General features: G+C 40.7%; 1 protein-coding gene across 2 annotated transcripts in view; it reads right to left on the minus strand.

Moving 5' to 3' along the window:
• Positions 1 to 5,298: 5,298 nt before the first annotated feature.
• The window catches only part of LOC125882684 (fibroblast growth factor 6-like), a 34,877-nt gene continuing 18,256 nt past the window's right edge, over positions 5,299 to 21,919 (minus strand). The window contains exons 1-3 of one of the 2 annotated variants that reach the window (XM_049566508.1): positions 16,302 to 17,574; positions 15,652 to 15,755; positions 5,299 to 10,277 (exon numbers count right to left, since the gene is read on the minus strand). In XM_049566508.1, the coding sequence (XP_049422465.1) occupies positions 10,101 to 10,277; positions 15,652 to 15,755; positions 16,302 to 16,644 (624 nt within the window). In that variant the 5' untranslated portion in view covers positions 16,645 to 17,574 and the 3' untranslated portion in view covers positions 5,299 to 10,100. Of the gene's footprint in view, positions 10,278 to 15,651; positions 15,756 to 16,301; positions 17,575 to 21,919 lie in introns of those variants that run through there. The other variant, XM_049566509.1, reaches the window with a different exon arrangement.

The following is a 21,919-nucleotide window of genomic DNA, read 5'->3' on the forward strand; positions in this document are numbered from 1 at the left end:
AAAAAAAAAAAGAAATGATTTATTAATTAAATCAGGGATGTAATATTTTCTTAGTTATGTTTGACTTAAGTTGAATTGCGCAAACTCCAGGTTTCTTAAAGATTAATAAATTCATTAACATATAATTAAGCGTCATATTTATTATTTCATAGTTTTATTAATCTGTCTGAAAGTTAAGTCACAGTTTGAAGTTCAGTTTGCTGCTGTTACGCACCTGCCCAACGCAACAGTTTCACCATTTCACCAGCAGAGGGAGCCAGTGCCTTATGTAGCGCAGTGTCACTGGGCGACACTGGGATGTTAACATTTGACTGGCTGAACTATTTATGGATGCTTCAGTTTTAGCAAAGGATACATTCAACTGAATATCAGTTTATATAAGAACACTCCTAAAAATTGTGTTTGAGAAAAACTGTTCAACAGCTCCTCTTAAAAATAAATAAATAAAATGTAACTATGTAAAGAAGTTTTAATGGTTCCACCTGGAGCAGCTGCAGCAGTAAAATGCTGCTCACACACTGATGCATCAGTGTTAACAATCTAACATGGTTTATCAGTTACAGAGCGAGTACCTTAAAGGGACAGTTCATGTCAAAATCAAAAAAACATATTTTTCCTTTTAATGCTAGGGTCCATTCCAAAAAGCAGGTTTAGCAAACTCTAAGGGTGTTTTCAGACCTAGAGTTGTCTTGCTTGCCTAGAGTTGGTTCGTGTTCTCACGGCAGCATTTACAAGCGGACCAGATCAAATGCCTTGTGTGAGAAAGCTGCTCTTGATTGGTCAGAATTTCCATGTGGGAAAAATCCAGGAAGTAAAGCAAACGTTGAAGAAGAGTACACTTGCAAGATAAATGTGACACTTTCTAACGTCACAATGGAGGGACAACTACGCAGGTTGATTTTAGCGCTGCTCATCGTGGACTATATTGCTGTCATTGTTCATTTTAGTCAAACCATACAGTTTGAAAACAAGGCGCGGCTCCAACTAGAAAACAATGTTTTGATGCATTGGATGTGCTGAATGTGCATATTAAGGCAGTACAGGAGGAGGTGCACATTAATAATCCTCCAGGACTGTAACATGCTCATGTTTAACCCAAACAATGTGTCATGTGACTGCAGTTGGTTCACATCCAGGCCAGAACACGTTCTCACCACAAACGAACCGCACCAGAGTTCATTTGGTCAAGTTCAAGGTCTTGGTCCGGTTTTCTGGTGCATGCCTGAGTGTGATTGCTGTGTTCACACCTGCTCAAACGAACTGCACTTAGGGGGCACAAACTTGAGTTTGATTGAACCGAACCAAACAGGGCAGGTGTGAAAGCACCCTAAGAACTAACGATGGTACTCCTAATGCAGACCAACTGCTAGGATTAGAGCTTTGTATCATTTGTCTCATATTTGATTTTTTTTTTTAATATAAATAAATAAATATGAAGTTCGGTGTGTGTGTGTGTGTGTGTGTGTGTGTGTGTGTGTGTTTGGTTACAACTAACTTTCAGGGATTTCAAATTATAAGACCAAGATAAAAAGAAAACCTAAATACTTAAGTGAACATTTAAGGAAATCTTAAGGTGAAGACTTAAAGGATAACTTCGGTATTTTTCAACCTGGGCCCTATTTCCCCATGTGTATGTCTCCGTATCATTCATAGGTACAACTCGTTCTAAAATTGGTTCAGTATTCAGGGAGGCGGATGCAACCGGGAGCCGCGAAACGAGCTAAAATGGTAACGGGGGCAAATGCATCCCGTATAAGTTTGCGCATTAAAAGTGCTTTTTTTCGCCACTGACCGGTTCAGATCGCCAGTGCTATCTCTGTAAATAGCATACTAACTTAGCCTTTCCCTTACCTCTGGGCTGTGTGATGTCATGAGCTTTGCTCCACTGTGTCTGTAGCTCTCTCTACTCATGGGACAGACGTTTTCTTGAGGAAGAGGTGTTTCGGGATTGGATATCTCCTGATGTTGTACTCGTATATCATCACAGCTGTGATTCGGTCATAATCACAACCGTGACGATACACAAGTATAACATCACGAGCTCGAGTGTGATATTGCTTTTATACAACAGTTCAACAGTTAAATAAGCAAGGCAGTTTCTGGTGACTGCATGGTGGACTGTTGCTTCACAGCCACAGCAAGACAGACCCGCAAGACAAAAGTTATATTTTAGGGCCCGACTCCTAATTAGAAGACTAACTTAACACATAGGCTACGTTAAAACAACATCATACCTGTGCCCATTCACCGTCATGAGCTCCCTCGCTTCAAGTCCCGCATCTGACAGTTTCTGTATGGCAGTCGCCCTGAGGCTGTGACTGGTGTAGATAGCTGTTGTCCCCGCGTCTTTACACATCTTCGGCAGCATCTGTGCGAGTGAGTTTATTCCCAGCGGAGCTTTAGTGTACCAGATATTGTCTGTGTGAGCTGCTGTCATCCTGGGCTTCAGATAAAGGGCATTTGCATCTGGTGGAAGTTTGTTTAAATACTTTTCCAGGGATGCAACGCAACTGCTGACCTAACTGACACTAACCGTCAGTTTTGATTTGATTGTTGATTGCAATCAGCTGTGAGGCGGAGTGATACATACACAGTGAAATAACCGTGAGGTTGTACTCCAATATCGTCACGGTTTTACTGTCTCTCGACCAATCAGATTGCAGGGCCGGAACTAACTGTTGTATCATGTAAGATATGACATCACGCACGATTTTTGAATTTTTAAAACATGCACCTACAGGGCCAAGTTGTAGGAGCTCATACTTTGAGAAAGTCTTTATGAAAAAGACACTGCTGGCAAGAGAAACAAATACTGAAAACAATTTCCAACCCGGAGACAGATTGAGAAGAGATGGCAGGAAACATGGATCAGACTAAAACTGAGGTCAAGAGGCAAAGCCAGGCTTTCTTGAAGGTGTGTGATGAGCTACAAGCCAAACTCTGTCTGGTCCCACCACCCCCCACAACCACACAGGAGGCAAAGACAGAGTCCCCCACAAAGCCAGAGGGTGAGTCTCCAGGATGTCTACCTATGAAGGGTGACACTCTTCATGAGCGCCTGCAGAGAACCGAGTACCTGCTCCAGCAGGAAAAACAGATGAAGCTACAGGCACAGCAAGAGCAGGCCACCATGAAACACAAGCTCCGGGACACAGAGAAGGAGCTGGAGGAGGAGTGCCGTTTGAGAGTCAAGTGTGAGAAGCTGACAGACACATCAGGAAGAAGAAAAGCAGAGTGACCTAATGAACAAACTGGTGAAAGTCAGTGCTTAACTCAAAGCGATCCTCTCCAAAGACATGACGCTGATTGAGAGGCTAGGAGCTAAAAATAAAGACCTGGAGCGTGAGAGGTTGGAGATGAGATTCCTGCACAAACAACAACAAGAGGAGACTGCAGCTCGGCTAGATGACTTGAGGAAGCAGCTGCAGGAGAAGACCAGTGAGTTAGCCTCCCAATCAAAGTCAGAGGAGAAGACCAGTCAGGACCTCCAGAAGAAGTGTGAGGCTCTGCAACAAATGATGGACGAAACTGTCATCGAGCCAGTCCTGGAGGACCCTCAACTGAGGAAGAGAGCTGCCAGCTTTGAAAAGGCTCCAGATGCTCCAGAGGCTTCAGATGCTCTGGATGCGTTTCTGCGTCCAGTGTAAACCCGGCGTTACGGTAAACGCCACAGGGGGCACAGTGCAAAATAAAGAAAAAACAAGATGAAACTTGCAAATCATTTTCAAATTTTCTCAAAAATATCATATCTTTTTGGGGGTTGGGGTGTTGGGGAAGCTTGCTTAGGGTGCTGAATGTGCTCGGTCTGGCACTGGTCTTGAGTTTGATCACTCTACTCCATGCAGCCCCTTTGCAATAATTAATACTCTGTGGTTTTATGCAACGGGACCTTACCTCATTACCTCAGTGAAAGATGGCGAGGTGGTTCATGTCCACAGGGTAACAGTGTGTCGCGTCTTTCTCCGAGCTTCAAACCCGTCTGCTGAATACTGGTCCAAAAGAGTACATTTTGATGATAATAGTTCCAGGTACTTTTATTATGGTAAGATGTAGAATGCTGGAGTATTTTACACTGTGAGACTTTTGCTTCGTCTATGGGTGAATCCCGGCTTCCATAGGCAATAAAGCCTGAATATTTTTGACCAATCAAATTCCACTGATGTTCTATTTGAGTGGTTTTCAATTTGAATTCTGATATCTTATATTTAAGCAACCTGAATCTACTTTTTGTAATTCTGAAACTTGAATGTTTTTGGGATCTGAATTTGTGAACACTGAAAAAATATATAAATAAATAAATAAAATTTAGAAGGCAAAGCTTTTGATTTACTGGTCCATCTACGTCCCAACCCTCACCTATGGTCATGAGCTCTGGGTAGTGACCGAAACAATGAGATCACAGATACAAGCCGCCGAAATGAGTTTCCTCTGTGGGGTGTCTGGGCTCAGCCTAAGGGGGCGATCACACAGAAATGAGATGCTAGAGACGCGAACGCTTCAAAGACGCTTGAAACGCTTGAAGCGCTTTTTCAATGCGCGCTAGCTACTGGCGTCTGACACTCAAAAAAGCTGAAAATATTTTAACTTTTCAGCGTCTACGTGTGTCTAAAAACACACGTCTAAAAAGAAGCGTCTACAAAAACGGCCATCTAAAAAGACGCCAGAAAAATCATCTCATTCATCTCAGTGTGATCGCTCCCCAAGAGATAGGGTAAGGAGCTCGGACATCTGGTGGGAGCTCGGAGAAGAGCCGCTGCTCCTTCGTGTCGCAAGGGGTCAGTTGAGATGATTTGGGCATCTGATCAGGATGCCTCCTGGGTGCCTCTTGCTGGAGGTGTTTCAAGCCCGTCCCACTGGTAGGAGGCCCCGGGGCAGACCCAGAATGTGCTGGAGGGATTACATATCTCATCTGGCCTGGGGATGCCTCGGGTCCCCCCAGGAGGAGCTGGAAAGTGTTGATGGGAAGAGGGATGTCTTGCTGGTTTATCATCTGTTTATGAGAACAAATTTATTCCATCTGCGCAGTTCCTACTTGGTGCATGTCTACAAACTGTATGGCAGCCCTACCATCATTAGGTGAATGGAAAGAATGCAGAGCTGTGGGCCGTTTACTGTCGGCCCGTGGGTCACAATTGGTCCCCGGGCCGCACTTTGAACATGCCTGCCCTAAATCCTACACACTGGACCTTTAAGTGAAAGACCTGGGTGCTTCTTCCACCCCTGATAAACACAAAGTCCCATCAGAGTTGAGCCGATCCAGCGGAGAGAACGACACTTTACCAGCAACCAGTTAAAAAAAAACCTTTTATTGTTATCTCAGGAATACAGTAGACTGCTGTGCACAGCACATACGTACAAAAATAAAAGGAAAAACTTTAATATCCTTACTTAGCATCGTCTGTTTTCAGAAACAAATAACTGAAGTTTGTTTCATCTCAATTTACAGTCATCAGCAAACCAAAACTAAGGCAGAGGGTGAGGTATATGAGAACAGAGATGAGAGGAATAGAGTGGACGCTCACTCCCTTTTAGACCAGGAGTTAAAGAAAATACACACAAAGCACACACCCCTTATTAAGCTAGGGGCCCAGGCATGCTAATAGTACATTAAGCATTAAAAAAAGATATTCCTCCTCTTGAATTAATTCAGATTTGATCTATGATAAGCTGTGGAAAGAAAAAAAAAGAAGACGACAGAGAAATCTGGATAAAATTTTTTGGTCAAAGCTGAAAGGTGAGCTTTTTGTTTTAGACACAGACCTTCACTCTTTTAGGGATCCAGCTCGATTTTCTGACAGAAAACATATGAGAAAACTGTAGTTTATGATCAAGTAAGGTGCTGCTACAGACGTCAGACATCTTTGATTGTGAGGTGGGCGAGAGAAGTGCTCGTTGCTGTGCATGCGCAAAGTTCACTCCTTCACATCTTCCTCGGCTAAAAACGCTGAAAATGTGGATTGTTTCTGTTTTTTGTGTTTTGCAACTTTAGCCAAAACCAAATGACGATTTACTCCCGACGAGAAATGTACACCTGTGCTAATTCATGCAGCCTCATCTACAGCAGCAACAAGTCGGTTTTGTTTTTTGAAACTTTTGAGCTACGCTCCAGGTAAGATTTGTATCTCGGTATCCTCGGCACTCGCACACACACGCAAAAACTCCTCAGAACAAAAAGAGCAAGAGATTTATCCGTTAGAAAAATACTGTTATGAATCGATCTGTGCGTCATAGACAGTTGAGCAGCAGGTGATACTGTGTCAGTATGAGATGAAAGGTGTTTGGGGTCGGGGCAGTGCCCAGCAGCAGCAGCAGCAGCAGCAGCAGCAGCAGAGGGCACGTCCTGAGGATGGCTGGGCTGCCGTCCTGCAGCAGGAGAGGAGAGGTGAGGCTCTGCGTGACTCGGCTCCTCGCACACTGCATTAACTCTGCAGATGTCCCCTCCCCAGAAATATCCAAAGACAAGCACTTGGGAAGGGGCGGGGACGGCATGTTGTGGAGCTGCATTTTAAAGAGGTGGGGCTCTAGAAATCCTGAACGGGGAGTACTTTGAAAAGATTCTGCAGATGGTGAAGCGAGGAACTATGAGAGCTATCTATGGTTTGTACAGATGAGCTGGAGAGCAACTCTCGAGCCATCAGTTCACTGAATTTGATTCTGTGTGCGCAGTAAATTAAGTGTTTCCTGCATGAAAAAGATACCTCAAATTCCTATTTCACGGAAACAGTAAGACCCATATAGCCGACCACCGTGGCCACTGGGGTTGGGGCCAAGGCTGGTCCGTGACTCTGACCTTGAACTAAAAAAGGCTGAAAGGAGAGGAGGAAGCTCCTGGGTTACAGCTGGAATCCCAAGGTCCCTGCCTGCGGTGAGTGAGGGGGGTAAGGGACGAGCAGAGGTGGGTGGCGAGGGGTGACAGAGCTCAAAGGAGGGGGGCCGCTCAGGTATGTGGGAGGCTGCCTGTCATCCTGGCAGATCCACATTCCTGCAGGGCGTTTGACGAACAACAAAGGCAGCAGACCGGCTCCCTCGCATGCATCTTTCCTGGATTTAAATAGTTTGGCTTCCTGTCTAAACAAGAATGCATGGAGGCAGCGAGATTCAGGTCTTCCAGTCAACAGCTGCAGACACTGCACGGGTTGATGCATGCTGTAAGATTCTCAGAAACTGAGTGAAGCAAGAACAACATCATTTAACAAGATCTATAATGTCAGGATCAGATGATATTTCTCTGCTAAATATTATATATATTTATTATTTTTGCACTTGATTTGATTTAGGATATTTTACTTTAATTTTACAGTTTTTGTTTGGCAGCTGCTGCTGCAAGTCATTTACCCATTTTCTCACTTTATTGAGGGTATTTTGTCAAAATAATTCAGGAAAAATCAGTAAAATAACTCTTCCGTTTAACTTTTAGTGCCATCATTTTGTTAAAGGTGTTTGATCATAATAATTTACTGGAAAAAAAAAACCACAACTGCAATTAACAGTGTTTCTCTGGACAACATTTGATTTAAATCTCTGCAAGTTTAAAAATTTTGCACTTCATTTGAATTGGAATATTTTTAATTAAATTTTAATTTTATTTGAAATTTTGGGTTTTTGTTTTGCAGCCACTGTTGCAAGTCATTTGCCCATTTTTTTCACTGTATTTAGGGCATTTTATCTTAATTATTCAGGAAAAATCTGTAAAAATAACAGTATTTTTCTGCTGAACTTTCAGTGCCATCATTTTATTACCAAGGTGATCGTAATAATTTAGGAAAAAAATGAAAAATAACAGTGTTTCACAGGACAACCTTTGATTAAAATTTCTATAAATTTTTTCTATAACTCATTTTTGCACTTTATTTGAATTAGGATATTTTAATTTTAATTTCAATATTACGGTTTTTGTTTGGCAGCTGCATGTCATTTGCCTGTTTGGTTTTTTTTCCCTTCACTTTATTGAGGGTATTTTATCATAAATAATTCAGGAAAAATTAGTAAAATTACATTTTTTCTTTTTTAGTGCTATCATTTCATTAAAGGTGTTTGATCGTAATAATTTAGCGAAAAACTGTAAAATGAGTTTTTCTCAGGACGACTTTTTAAAAATTAGGATATTTTACTTTAATTCTATGGTTTTTGTTTGCAGGTCATTTGCCCGTTTGTTTGTTTTCTTTTAAGTTGTTGTTTGTTTGTTTTTTCACAATGTGGATCACGATAAGTTGATTATAGTGAATTTTCATTATTGAGATAATTGTGAGTATCATGTCCACCAGGACACAGACAGACTGCTGAACACAGAATGACTCTACAAAAACAGACAGCATATGCACCAAACTCAAAGAATGCAGAAGATCTTAAACAAGCATTGGTGTATTTCATATCAACAGATTTGATGATTTGATTTTAAACTTTTTTTTAGATTGTTTGTTTTTTCTTAAATGAATGTTGACTAAAAAAAAGATGCAAGTCCTGTCAGTGATGCAATAAAAAATATTTGTTCCTTTAAATGTAAGGTAAAGTGGTTCCAGCATGTTTTAGTGCTATTTTAGGAGTTTTAAGCATTATCAGGATGATACTGAAATTATTTTGGGCAGGATGACCACGACATGAAATGTTCATATTGTCCCATACCTTATATGGATCAACATGATAGTAATGAGTGTACAAAGTGTGGTAGATGCTCAGCTTATTATATTAAAAAAAAGTGCTTCTAAGCCCTGTTTACCCTCCAAATTCATAAAATGAAGCTTAAAAAAATCAAGTAATATTTCTTATAGCGTGCATGCAGTCAACCAGCTGCACTGTCCTTGAGTCCTTCGGGGAAACGTGATTGACTCCTCCATAATTGCATTAAAACTATCTGCCTCCAGCTCCCAACACCTCGCTGCCACTGCAGTGCTGCTGCAGAGCACACACACAAACGGGGGGGAAAATGGCCCAGGGCGCGCACATACTCCACCAATCACACAAAGACAAATGAAAAGAAACAAAACGTGTGGGAACGATTCGTACCAAAGCATTCAGGCGCCATCATGGATGGCTAACTGTGCAACCCGAACTCTTTTTGCCTCGTTCAGGCAACTGCGACGAAGCAGCGTAAAAAGCTCCTGAAGTCTTCTTTTTACATTTGCAACTATTTACAGTGTTTTTCATTGGTTTTAATGGACAGTAGACATCATTTTCAACAGCAGCTAAAGCTTTGCACACACAGCAACCCGCCTTACTGTAGGAGCTCCGTCCAAGACAATGAGCAGGTTTCTACTGTGCGCTCGCAATCTATCCCTTCAGTCGATTGTTGTGCAAGCTAGGTCCAAACAAAAATTCCCCCCATGCTCGGATAGATATGTATTCCACCCTGTTTATTAGCTGGCACAGTCATACTTATGGCCTTGTGCCACTCTCTATGGCCGACCGCTCTCTGGTCTCAACCACAGATTGTATATTACTTAATCGATCTAATTACAGAAAAGAAAATAAACCAGAGATAGTCACCCCCCCCTCTCTGAGGCCCTCTCCGGAGTGTCAGCCCTATTTCTGACTCCGGCGGGTGTCTCTTACATGCAAGTTTAAGGGGGCCACAAGTGGGAACACCAAGGCACCTTTAAATCGTGCAGCAAAGGTAGTGCATTTAAGTTTCCCCCACTGCCGGATATTGATAATCGAGCAGGGAGCCATCAAGCGCTCAAAAGGTTTCCAAAGAAAATCATAAACTTAGCAGATATTTGAGCAGAAGTCCATGCATCCCTTAATCTAGTAAAGTGGTTCTTTGAGGTAATAAAAAGTATTCATTTCACTCTTTAAAAGCACAGGATATAGCTCATCCTCCATCTCAAAAAAGGAAGTGACACATAGTTCAGTTACAGCAAGCACCAAGGTAAAGTGAGACAGGCAAAGGCTTCAACTCTCCCCGTCCATAAAAACAATAAGCAGCACAGTACATATACAAAGATAGCTATCCAAATATACATATATATATAAACAGAATAAATATTTGTGTTTTCTCTCGCAGTCCTTCGGTGTGTGTGTGTGTGTGTATCACGACTATGCATTTCTGTGTTACCTGGAAGAACCTCCACATGTGCAAATTACTGAGTTATTGCCAGTTTCTCTCATAGTCGCGGGAGGAAGTGTGTGACGGTCATGGCGGTGGTGGCCTTGTTGCCTCTCTTTACGCGGCCATGCTTGCTGAGGGCGATGTAGAAGCCCTTGTAAACAAAAGACTCATAGGCGTTGTAGTTGTTGGGCAGCAAAGTCTCCTTGAACTTGCACTCATCCACGAAGACTCTCTAAAAACAGCAGGGAACAAAGACAGAGAGAGGGAGGGTCAATAAATCTCATCACAGACACAGAGTGAAAACAGAGCAGGAGACAAGAGGAGGTGGCAGCCTCCTGTTTCTACTCTCATTATTCACAATATATTCCCAAGTAGGCTACTAGACAACTAAATTTTTTCTACCTTATTCAAAGGAGAACTAAGTAAGCAACGATCAAATGTAAAACAATAGCTACAGCATTAGGAAACAAGGACACATTATATCTGACAGTCCAACACATTGTACTCCATAAAATCCTTATTTCTAACCATATTTGAACAAAATTTAATTAAGTTTATATCCTTTAAGACTAGAGCTGGGTATAGTACCAATAAGATACCTGGCCAACACCAAAACAATACTTTATATTCCTCAAAGCAAAATATTGAATGAACATAGTTTCCTACAAAACCCATTTTAAGAAAAGAAGCTTAACTTCTTACATGTTGAATGCTGATTAAAGCAAGCTGTAAAACAATACTGCCTCAACAAAAAGCTTTAAAGCTGAAGTTGGTCATATTTTCTGAACATGAACATCCATACAGCAGTGCAGAAAGTATGTGAAAAAAATAATGTTTGGCAGAGGAACATCTAATGCCATAGCCTGATGTGCACCTCCCCAGAAATGTAACAACACGACGCAGTGACGCAGACCTCCTGTCTATGTTTGTAAGCTGAAACCATTTCCCTCAGTGGAGACAAAGCTGTAATTTACTTTAATTTCACAGATAAGAAACAATAAATTGTGAAGACAATAAAGCCTCCACAAAATAATATTTTAAGTCTTGTGTGTGATTTATCCTGGCTTCATATGAGCAGAGGAAATCTCTGCTAGTTGCTAGGCTAATTTATACAATGTAAAATGCCATAGGCTTGTGCTAATAACGTTAGCATGTTGTATTTGTTTGGGAAAACGTGTTTAGTATAAGACAGTTGTTTTGTCAGTGAACCTTGTGAGTTGTAATGGAGCGTAATTTTGTAACATTACCTTTGTTAAATGTTGTTGTTGTCCCTGACTTCATATGAGTAGAGGCAAGGTCCGCTAGCCACTAGGCTAATTTATACAATGTAAAATGTCATAGGCTAATGCTAATAACGTTAGCATGTTATATTTGTGGGGAAAGTGTGTCCAGATAAAGACAAGTGTTTGTCTGTGAATGCTGCGGGTTATAGTGAAGCTGATTTGTGTACTTGTGTTCGCAACTGTCTCTATTCAGCCATGTGTGTTTTGAATCAACTAAACTTTACGGCACTTCACAGAAACCTGCACCGCCAACTAGTGTTTTGGAGGTGTAACTGCAGAGTGACACAAACACACCACCGCACAAGTATAAATGCTCACAACCGTGCAGGCCACATGCGTAGACTAAGGTGTAGGCTCTCCATAGAGCTGATGCACAAGTATAAATCCCACTTAAATTGAGAAAGTTGGTCTGGCTGGTGGGCGGTGCTTGTTTTTGGCTCGACTGTTTTCAACATGGCAGCTGGGTCACAAACTTTCTCATTTTATAGCTACACTGAAATACGTTTCTGTAAACATCCAAGGCGAGAAAAAAGCAATGCAGTGACAGAATATTAATACGTATTTGATCAGCGCTGCCTGGTTTGACCACAGTTCATTAAGTCGTGGTGGTCATTTATGCTCAACATTAGATACGACAACAGTGATGGATGGAGCCCTCTGCCCATGCCTTCATTTCATCTGTATTTGCGCATATTTCCTGAAAGCTTACAGCTACTGACAAAATGTAGCAGTACCACCAGAGATTGTGAAAGCAGTGTAGAGTAGTCCAAGCGAGACACGACTGTCGGAGAAGAAATTTAAATAATGGCAAAACTTCTATCTACAATATCTGTAATATAGTCAAAAGAATTCTCTATCCATGTCGGGATGTAACGTTGAAAGGCTGGATAGACCAACGCCATCTACAAGACTGCCTTTAAAGGTACAATATTAAGACCTCTTCCACCATCGCCTCATTTTATGTTGTGTGAAACTTTTGATTCCGCCCTCTAGTGCCATCTATGGGGTGTATCTGTGCCATCATAAAGGATGCATGGAAGTATGAGGGCAGTGATGTTTACAACGTTTGAAACAGACGTATCTATTTTCGTATGTAAAGGGAGTATTAATGAGACTCCTCAGATCTGACGGGTTGTTTTCCTAGTCGACCAATAGTCGACATTTCGGGCCATTAGTCAACTAGTCGCCTGCATGTTTACAATATTATTGTAATTATTAAGTGATATATTTTGGGCGGGGCGACACAATGGTTTGAGTTGAAGGTGTGAGAAAGAATAGTATCAATAACATTGTTAACACTGTGCTACATTACAGAGAAACACAAAACCGTACTAATGAACCTTCATTAATATAGGCCTATATTTTATCTACAAGTGCACGTCACACACTGAGCGAGCCGCCTGTTAATGACGCTGTGGGCTAATGGGCACGTAGCTACTTCCATGTTTCAGATGGTACGTCATGTTTGTAGTCGACCAATGAAGATGAGTTTACATATCACCTTGGGTTCGTCCTTCACCTTCTCAAAATGATCCCACACTTTGGATTTCCTGCCCGACATGTTATTAACTAGCCTGTGGAATAACCGCAGGTACCAGTCCTGGAAATTAACCTGACTCCTGTCTGACTGCTGAGCGTGGACACTTCCTGTGTCTGTCCTTTCAAATTAAATTCCCACATGGTCCAGTCATATAGGTTTTGACTTACTTTGACGAGGTGCAGCTCCTAATAGAGTCTCACGTTTGTTTGTTTGTTTATCCTGCGACTAAGCGACCAATGAAATCTTGCCAACTAATGCCCTTTCTGGTCGTTTAATGTTTGGTCGACTATTGATTTATATTTGAAACCTTATTAGAAGTTTTTATAATAGAAACTGAGTGAGTAGATGTTGGTACTTTCAACCCTGAACGCTATCAAAGAAGTAATGAGATGTAATGGCTAATCCTACATAAAATTACATCGATCTCTTTTTAATAGAGATAAATAAATTTCTCACATAGGCTCATTAAAAACCAACAGGACAGTTACCAATCATTCAGTACCTCCTTGAGTACTCTAAACACTGTATGCTGTATGTTTCCTCCTATACGGTAGTGTACATGGTATTTAAAACTACAATCTGATGTTCTGAGGTTAGTTCTTAAAATTCTTACTAGTTTTCTATGATATATGTTCAAAACAATCACTTAAAATGTCTTTTTACAGTAAAATATTTTGTAAGTATATTAAGGTGTTTTACAGTGTAATTTTTCAGTGATATCTTAACACTCCTAAATAAACATATACTTTACATTTGTGATTATTACATAATAAGCATTAGACACTATGTCAGAACTGGCCTTCTTTTAAAGACAGGACATCACTCAGTTCAACGTTTGTCTTGCTGTTGGTTTTGATCATGAATGTTCACTTATTGTTTGACTGTTTGCAGATGAATGATCACTAATGTTTATTATCTGCTTTGATTAACTTAGTGAGGAATAAACATATATTTACTTGGTTATCTTTTTTTAATGATTTATGCGATTTCAATCCTTCTGTTTCATTAAATCTAAGAGGAAGAACTTTTTACTCCACTACATTTATTTTAAAACAACAACAATGATAGATCATCATAGTTTAATATAAGACTTTATTGATCCTCTAGGGAATATTCACAAGCTATCCAGTGCTACATAAAGTCATCATTAAAATGAGCTCCACCTTTATCAGCTGCAACATTAAAGAGCATTACTGATTATAATACGATAATATAATATATATTATTGTCAAACTGGCCATTCTGCATAATGAGCACTTTTACTTCTGGTACTGTGAGTATATTTTGATGCTGATACTTTAATACTTTTACAGTGTTTAGTACTTCTAGTGGAGTTGTGGTGTAGCTGCTTTCACTCTGGTGGAACATAACTAAGTAAATTTACTAAAGTTACTGTACTTAAATACGACTTTGAGGTACTTGTACTGCAGTATTTTCAGTTTCTGCTACATTATACGTCTACTCCACTGCTAACCAGACACAGATATTGTACTTTATACTCCACTACATTTATTTTAATGACTTCAGTTACTTTGCAGATTGAGATTAATAACAAAATATAATCAACAAATAAATTATGATGCATTATTTTAGGGTTAATATAAGACTTGATTGAATTCACAAGCTACCCAGCACTATATTAAGTCATTAAAATGAGCTCCCCCCTTTACCAGCTGCAATATTAAAGTGCATCATTGTTTACAATATGATAATTTATTATTATATAATGAGCACTTTTACTTCTGGTACTGTAAGTATATTTTGATGCTGATACTTTTGTACTTTTACTTAAGTACAGTATTAAGTGCTTGTGGTGGAGTACTTTTATACTGTGGTATGGCTGCTTTTACTCGGGTGGAACATAACCAAGTACATTTACTCGAGTACTGTGTTTAAGTACAATTTAAGGTACTCGTACTGAAGTATTTTCATTTTGTGCTACTTCATACGTCTACTGCACTATGATTTAGGGGCAAATATTGTACATTTTACTCCACTGCATTTATTTTAATGACTTTGGTGACTTTGCAGATTGAGATCAATAACAAAACAGAATTAAGAAAATAAATTATGATGCATGATTGTAGGGTAATATAAGACTTCATTGATACCCTGAGCTATCTAGCAGTAAATAAAGTCATTATATATTACTGTGAAACAAGCACTTTTACCTTTGGTTCTTAAAATACATTCTGATGCTGATACTTTAGTACTTATCTAATAGTTGTAATGGCATACTTTTACATTGTGGTATAGCTGCTTTCACTCTGATGGAACATAATTAACTACATTTACTTAAGTACTGTACTTCAGTATAATTTGAGGTACTTGTATGTAGAAGCAGAGCGACCAGGCAGTATATAACGTCCTTAAAATGAGCTCCACCTGCAACATTAAAGCGCTTTAATATATATATATATATATATATATATATATATATATATATATATATATATCACTGTGAAAGGGGGCATTCTTCATAATGAGCACTTTTACTTTTTGTACTTAAGTATATTCTGATGCTGATACTTTGAAATAAAAATCTGAATGCAGGACTTTGACTTGTAACAGAGTATTTTTACACTGTGGTATTAGTGAAAGATCTCTGCCCCTGACACACAAACTCACCAATCATCATCAGAGCATATTAATAACACAACAGCGCTCATAAAGCCACGGATGCAGCAGCTACACGAACTCATCTTACACTGAGCAGGATGTGTGTGCGTGCCTGTGTGTGTGTGTGTATGTGCCTGTGTGTGTGGAGTTGCGCACAAACGTACCGTTCCGTATAACCTTCCCCTGCTGTTCATTGCGACAAACAGCTCACTCCTCACCCCGAACATGCTGATCACTCCTCGGTCCACGGCGGAGATCTCTATCAGACCTAAAGGAGACACAGTGTTAGGACAGGACAGCAGCAGAGACAGTGTCACACTGCGACTGAGAAGGGGTGGGGGGGGGCAAACACAAAGTCGAGTAACTGGCCTCTGCAGCAGTGATGGGTGTAACCTTGCAGGTGCATTGCGACTGGATGATGCTCTCTCTGCTCAATTAGCCCTTTGGATTAATCACCTATATGCAGTTTAAACATGATGTGAGTGTAGTTTACAGGGTGCTGAGTGGCGTCTGTGTGTGTGTGTGTGTGAGTGTGAGACTGTGTGCGTGCTGCTGCAGCGGGACGCAGGGTAAAAATAAGTTAGCGTCTAAACTGGGTCCAAGCATTCATGTCATGTTTTTGGCTTGGGAGGATATTTCGCACTGCAGGATGTAAGGGCTCAGTACACTGTTTTTGCTTTCGGAAACTTTCAACCATGCCGACGCGTCTTATTAAATATCATGCAAAGACAAGTGACCCGCTCTAACTTTCACACAGCCTGCGCATAGGGTTACACTCTTTTTCGGCTCCAGCGCGTCGCCGGATGCAACTCACTGTATTGGTTCTCATTGTGTGCACCGCTTATCCTGCCATCCGGGAGCACCTGCAGGTGAAACCCAATGCCCACGTTGCAGTACAGTCGCCGCACTCTTTTGATGCCCTGCAAATAGTCACTCTCCCAGTTGAGCTCCGATTTCCCCCCGTTTATACCCAGATAGGAGCGGGAGAAGAGCGTCTCCCACTTCTTCTCCAACAAAGTCGCATTAGTCCTGCTCGGAATCGGATAAGATGAAACGATCCCCCAGAGAGAAGTCCACAGTACAAGAAGTGCTGCAAGCGTCCAGTGCGTCCTGGCCCCGTTGGACATACTGTAGAGGCACCTCTGCGCAACGGCCATCCAGTTTACCTTCGGGGCACGTGGTCAAAGTTACCTGCCCTAAAAATGCAACTCTTCTTATTTTTTGTCCTTTGGCATGGTGGTGGTGGTAAAGGCTTGTTTTGGGATCAAGGCAGATCAGGGCCCCATAGCCCGAGATCTGAGTAGGAGGAGAGGGACAGAGCGCGTCGGAGCTTGAATTGGTGCCGGTGGCGATGATCATCTTTCGCCGCTCCGCGCCTCTGGACAGGCAACGCTGGTCGTGGAGGGGACACACCACTCACCGCAAAACCAGCTCACCTTGCCCCCCGACACTCACATCCTAAAATGACATCACTGTGACTTCACCGCTGCACCCCCCATCAAAAGGAGGAGGAGGAGGAGAGGGAGAGAGAGAGAGAGTTACAGGACCCCAGCAGCAGCAGCAGATCTGATAGGAATGATGGGGGGGTGCTGCACCTTCACATCGGCTTCGGCTCAGACAAGTCACAGACAATATGAAGGCGCATTTCCTGTGGTGCTTTTCAAAATAAAAATCAGTGTGGCTGTGTTCCAACTCTCAGAAGGATCAAATGATTCTCTGCATCATCAGTCTCCAAACCTAAATAAATAAACATGTAAAGAAAAGCCTGAATAAAGGATTTCATACACAGTCAGTAAACGGTCTGATGAGTAAGAAAATGATGTAAAATCATCCGCTTTGACCTCCACAATTTGAAGTTTAATTTGTCATTACCCAGGTAGGGGTGTAACGATTCATTGATCTGGATCGATATATCCATTCAATGATCAACAATCCAATATCATCCATGCAAAGCGAAAACATCGATCCATATCGTCATCTTAGGATACGCTTTTATTTTGAAAAGGCAGAAGGTAAGCAGCCAAGAGAAAGACGACTTGGGAATAAATCTGCAGAGTGGAATTAATTTGGACAAGTACGAGTCAACAGACAGGGCACATTACAAGATAAAACACGACATACCTGCCTGGATAAGCATCTCACTCCACTGAGTCTCACTCAGTTTAAAGTAAACTTTGCTGCACTTAAGCAGCTACTATTATTTACATTATTTATATGTTGTTTTTATCTTTTATGGCCGAAAGCAAGAAAGAAAGGGGTGGCAGCTTCTTCTGTAACCGACTGTGTTATATGAGCATTTAATATTGTCTCATATCGATTGCAGGCCCCTAAATTGCACTGAATGGAAATTGTATCGTGGCAATATTTGCAAATATTGTATTGTTGTCTAAAGAATCGTTATAACATCACATCATGATGAAACTGGTGATTTACACCCCTACAACCAAAGAAAAATGGAGCAATTCAATTAACTTCAATAGAAAGGTCAAAGTTCAATGGAAAGTGCCGGACTTAGCCAATGAGATATCAACACAATCAAACAACTTAGTTACAACACGCTCTCATCCCAACTCGTCAAATACCACCACGCTGTCAGAAGCCCTATATACGCCCTACAAAAGACATACTGCATCTGTTTTGGATGTTCAGGGATGGTGTGTCAAGTTACACTTGTTACATGCATTGTGTCTTTTCAAAGTAAACTTCCATTTTCACAGGAAATGTACAGTTTCCATTCGTTATATGCATAGTCTTTTTCAAAATAAACTTACAATGGAGGTAAAACACTTTGTTTTAACACACTACGCTTATTAAAATAATGATTTACTTTTCACAAGGGATGCCAAAGTGAAACCTGGGATATTTTTAATGAGACACTAGGACATTTTCGGTTGGGTTTGTGGCAACAAAACCAAAATTTTTAACAAGACAATTCCACCTGTCTTTTTGGCAACAAAACTGAGTATTGTTAAAGAAACGTTGGGACATTTTCAGCTACGTTTGTGGTGACAAAACCAGGTATTTGTAATGAGATATCAGGACATTTACAGCTGTGGAAAACATGATGTTTTCCTAAACCTACCCAGGTGATTTTCTTGCGTAAATATAAGTACACATTAGCCATGTTAAGATAACACTGTCACAAGATAAACTGAAATCATGAAGTGTAAAGTTTCAATATTTTTGCTTTAAACTAAATGCACAAATATAACATACCAATAATACACAGAAATGTACAATGCCAAAAGATTTCTTCTGGCAAATAGGTTGGTATTTTCTCAAGAATGTCATTTTGATATCACAAAATGTATGAACAGCATAGATTATAAATCTCATCTGAGAGAAATTCAGGGTTGCAAGTCCGTAATACCCCCCACCCCCCAAGCTGTGGTATTCTGTGCTTTTATTTTGAAGGTAATCTAACCTATTTTCTCCGTCTTCCTGTGGCTAAATGCAGCTGACCTGACGCAGCTCTTCCTCACATGGGAGACCTGCAGGAAGGGAGGGTGTGTGTGAGTCTGTGAGACTTTCATTGGCGTTGAGCAATCATGGGATGGATGGATGGATACTGTGTCCAGAACCCAAATCGGGACGGTGGTCATATGTCCTGGCAGCCTGCTGCCTTATTTAGAAGGAAGGTGTAAAAACAGTCACAGCCAGTCACAGGAGAGCAAATGGCAATCCAGTCTGACACTTCCTTAGCTGTTTGTTCAGGAAGTTTACACAACCAGATATTTTGCCTGGTCAGATTGCGCGTTATTATTGTAAGTAACACACCCAGCGACTAACAGAATAATATGTCCTGCATGAATCAAATGCATGGCATTGTTTTGAGTTCAGGTCCAGAAATAAAGCCGTTAAGGGAGTGTTGAAGAAGACCTGCAGTGGCCGTTTAAAAATGGCAGGAGGCTCCATTTTATTTTAGAAAAAATACCAAATTTTGTCAGTTTTAAATGTGGAAAAAATGTGGTGCAAATAAAAGTAAGCTGAGTGCACAGGTTCACCCTCCTTTACATCCCTGTTTGCATCCCATCCTGCAGGGTGCTGGTAGGAGATGAGGACTCAGGGGAATTCCCAACGCGTCATAGAGCACCAGGCTCTGGGGCCCAGAGGTGCTGTCGGCTGCCAGGGAGCCTCAAGCCCACCTTAGCAACCAGAGAGGCCTTGTTACTGATAAACAGCAGTGGCAACCCATAAGGGAAAAACAACAAACAAACAAAACATCTCATTTATCCAACAAAGTGGACATACGTAAAGTGCAACAGAAATGTAATTATACATGTTGACAGTCAATAAAAATACATACACTGCAAGTATCTGTTATATATTTAAAGATACAGTGTATGTAGTCAATGCATATGTATAAAGTAAAAGAGAAATCAAGGACCTTTCAGTACCACTGGAGCAGACAGACTGGACCACACTGGACCATCAAATTAATGATTTGCTGTGTAAGCACATGACGATGCAGTCCAAGGCAACCAACAGCCTGAATAGACAAAACTACTTGGTTATTGACAGAGTGTAACTTCAATCAATGGAGAGTGGGCACCGTTAATGAGACGCTGCTGAGCTCTGGAGATTAATTCAGCTAATACCGTTATACTGGCTGAGGCTGCTTTTTCTGGAAACCTAATGCATTCACTTGAGAAATGAAAAAATCTGCTCTTTTTCTGAATTAATGAGATTATTATCACAGAAATCTGGGAAAAAGGTTTCCTGAAAAAGAAAAAAAAACGCTCTTGTATTTCTAATTTGTGAGATAATAATCATGTTATTTCAGAACAACAGATTTTTTTCTAATGAAAACTTCTCTCATAATTCTGAGATCATCTCGTTAATTCAGAGAAAAACTAGCCTTTTTTCCCCCAGTGAATGCATTATGGTTCCATGGATTTTTAAAAATCTGAAGCAAATGCACGAGATTTCACTTATTCGTGAATATTATTTTACACATTCCACACATTTCAAGCATGTCAATATGATATGTCGATTGTGATATGGTGACATAAGAAATAATCAACCACTGTCCACTTTAAATTGGACAGAGCCCTTGCTTTTCCACAAACACTAGTGTATGACTGCAACTGTTATTTTTAATGTTGATTCATTTGCAGATTTTATTCATGATTGATTGATTTTTGGGCTTGAAGAATGTCAGAAAATAATGAAAACTGTCCAAGGTCCAAATTCTAATCAGTTCATTCTTAAGTCCTAGTGGAAGTTTGTGCCAAATTTGAGGAAAATTCCCTCAAGGCCTTCTTAAGATATTGCATTCATGAAAATGAGACAGATTCAAGGTCACAGTGACCTTTGACTTACGACCATTAAATTCTAATCAGTTCATTCTTGAGTCCAAGTGGAACTTTGTGCCAAATTTGAGAAAATTCCCTTTAGGCCATCTTGAGATATCACTTTCACAAAAGTGAGATGGATACAAGGTCACAGTGACCTGTGACCTATGGCCAACAAATTCTAATCAGTTGAGTAAAGTGGAAGTTTGTGCCAAGTTTGAGAAAATCCCTTCAAGGCATTAAGGCAAGGCATTAAGATATTGCATTCACAAGAATGAGATGGATTCAAGGTCACAGTGACCTTTGACTAACGACTACCAAAATCTAATCAGTTCATCATTGACTTGAATCGCATTTCCTCAATGTGTTCTTGAGATGCCGCATTCACAAGAATGAGACAGATGCAAGGTCACAGTGACCTGTGATCTTTGACCACCAAAATCTAATCAGTTTGTGCCAAAATTGAGGAAACTCCCTCGAGACATTCTTGAGGTATTGCATTCACGAGAATGAGACAAATGCATATGACCACCAAAATACGAATGAGTTCACTGTTAAGTCAAAGTGGACGTTTGTGCCAAATTTGAAGAAATTCTCTTCAGGCATTCTTGAGATATTTCATTCACAAAAATGGGACAAACTGACAACCCAGAAACATACTCCCTCGACAAATTATTTTACTTCTAGAACTGGACTGAGACGAAGTGCTGCGAGGAATACTAAACAATCCAAACATCTGAGTCACAGTGGGGCAACAAGAGGACGGAGGGAGGTAAATGGAAACTTAACACATAACACAGCAAATTGATTTTGCCTATAGACTCGCCTCGACTGAATATATTAGAGCTAAATTAGAACGCCAGAAACTAGAGACTCGAGCAAGAGAAATGTGTCTGCAGTTTACTATTGTCAGGTCAGCTGTCTTTGTTGCAATTATAGGATCTATTTAGTGCACACACACACACATCAATCAGAAAACGGAGCGGGGGAATAGCCATACAAACACCTTTTGTGCATATTACCGAAGTGTAAGTAACTGGATACAGGAGGACGCAAAGCTCTTTCAATTATGGTTTTATTAACGTGGGGTTTAAAAGATGAGATTGAAACAACAGCTGGGGAGACCCAGAGATGGAGG

Source organism: Epinephelus fuscoguttatus, linkage group LG22, assembly GCF_011397635.1.
Source record: "Epinephelus fuscoguttatus linkage group LG22, E.fuscoguttatus.final_Chr_v1".
Classification (NCBI taxonomy): domain Eukaryota; kingdom Metazoa; phylum Chordata; class Actinopteri; order Perciformes; family Serranidae; genus Epinephelus; species Epinephelus fuscoguttatus.